Source organism: Bactrocera latifrons, unplaced genomic scaffold, assembly GCF_001853355.1.
Source record: "Bactrocera latifrons isolate USDA-ARS-PBARC rearing strain unplaced genomic scaffold, ASM185335v1 scaffold_0, whole genome shotgun sequence".
Taxonomy (NCBI): Eukaryota; Metazoa; Arthropoda; class Insecta; order Diptera; family Tephritidae; genus Bactrocera; species Bactrocera latifrons.
This window is the reverse complement of record NW_017534406.1, coordinates 2,304,046-2,305,774: the sequence shown is the minus strand read 5'-3', so window position 1 is coordinate 2,305,774 and position 1,729 is coordinate 2,304,046. Positions and strand designations below refer to the sequence as shown.

General features: G+C 36.5%; 1 protein-coding gene across 1 annotated transcript in view; it reads right to left on the bottom strand.

Annotated features, from left to right (window-relative positions):
• LOC108978241 overlaps window positions 1-399 on the bottom strand; it is a 98,333-nt gene extending 97,934 nt beyond the window's left edge. Inside the window, exon 1 of the mRNA XM_018948440.1 lies at window positions 123-399. Coding sequence (XP_018803985.1) covers window positions 123-192 — 70 coding nt within the window. The 5' untranslated portion in view covers window positions 193-399. The remainder of the gene's footprint in view (window positions 1-122) is intronic.
• Between the last annotated feature and the right edge of the window lie 1,330 nt (window positions 400-1,729).

Below are 1,729 nucleotides of genomic sequence, written 5' to 3'. Positions count from 1 at the left end.
TTATTTTCTTTCATTTAATTTTATTTTATTTTATCTCATTTAATTTCTATTTATATATAGTATCATTCCCTTATTTCACTTTATCTGTATATACACTGGTATTTACAAATTATTCAACTTACCAGCTGCGAAGGAAGAAAGTGCCAACAAAGCACTTAACGCCAGAGTTAAGTCCATCGTACGTTTATGCATTTTATTTATTTGCAAAGATACGTCTTTTGTTAGTGTATATTCTAGCAACCGCTTAAATGCGATTGAAAAGCGTTTAACAATAAATTAATTCAACTATTAGGTCCTCTCTCGCTCTTCTTCCTCTTGATCCACACACTAATAGCCACTACGGTTACCACTGCGACGATACTTCCCGAACGAATGTAGACCGTCCACTGAATGTCGTTGTCTTCGTAGAAATTGCAAGAAGCAACTGAAGAAATTCACTGCTGAAGCTTTCGAAAAGCTCGCGCGTCGCCTATTTCCACTCAATTCACTTTCATGCCATAACTATGGCTTAAAGTGGTTCATAAGCCGCCGGCGAGCAGTTTAGCCAGTTTTGTGGCTTTGTTGTATGAGTTGAGCACTCGCGGCAGATCGGTTGGTCATGCCGGTACGTTTGAGTGAGGCGCGCATGCGCTTGCTATGTACTTGTTTCAAGCGCTTCTTTGCGGCGCCGACGTAATTCATATTATTTTTATTGGATCTGTCGCATGTAACTCTTATTGTTTTATTATTTGGTTTGTGTATTTTTTGTTTTCTTTGGCCCGACGTGACTTTTTATTTGCCCTTCCTGCATTCGTTTGGCATTTCTGCTGGGTATGTATAAGTTATGAATATGGTAATAAGGCGCTTTAAAGCCACCGGGTGGCGAGTTTCTAGTCAATTGTCGGAGCACAACAGGTTGGGTGTGTGAACAAATAGTTTTTGGTTAAATAACTATTGTACCATATGATAAATAAAAATAAAAGTCTTCACAGGCAAACGTATCTTCACAAGCATTGCTTGAATTATCACAAAATATTTCATGGAATTTGAAATGCAAATCACATATACAATTTGTCGTCGTGGCTTTCGGTACATTTAAGTGCAATGACACTTAAGAATAAAGAAAATTTAGTGATATAATAGATGGAAATAGAAATGTTGTTTGACTGCATTGTCAAAATTATAAAAAGTTAGCTTACAAAAGATTTTCGGTCGAGTGGGTTAATTGGCTCTTCACATGCTACATATTTCTCAACTCTTGGGCCTATAAAATATCAAGCGAATCGTCGCTTGATCTCAATAAGTGAAGATCACGTGGTAAAAATATTCTTTGAATAGTCTAGGATAGTCACTTCTCAACATAAGTTAATTGCTTTCCTCTATCGTTAAGAATGATTCGAGAAGGGCACAAGAATAGGCAAAGCTTTTATCACAAGGACATTTTGAGTTCTTCCTTTTCGGCGTTGCTGTACTGAGTTTGAGCTATCATCGTTTTTTTTTTTTTAATAATATGAAATCGAGCAGAATGCTATTCTACTAAATGCAATACTTATAAAGAGAAAACCATTATACATAACCGTACGTATACCAAAAATAGTTCAACAGTGTTAAATCGGGCGATGTAGTAGATCGCGCCAAAAGCTCCCTACGGCAGATAATGCACTGACCAAAAGTTTTCTTTAATAAGTTGATTGTTTCGTTAACTGTTTGGCAAATAGCGTCGCAATTTTTTGGTATAAACAGAAGCAAT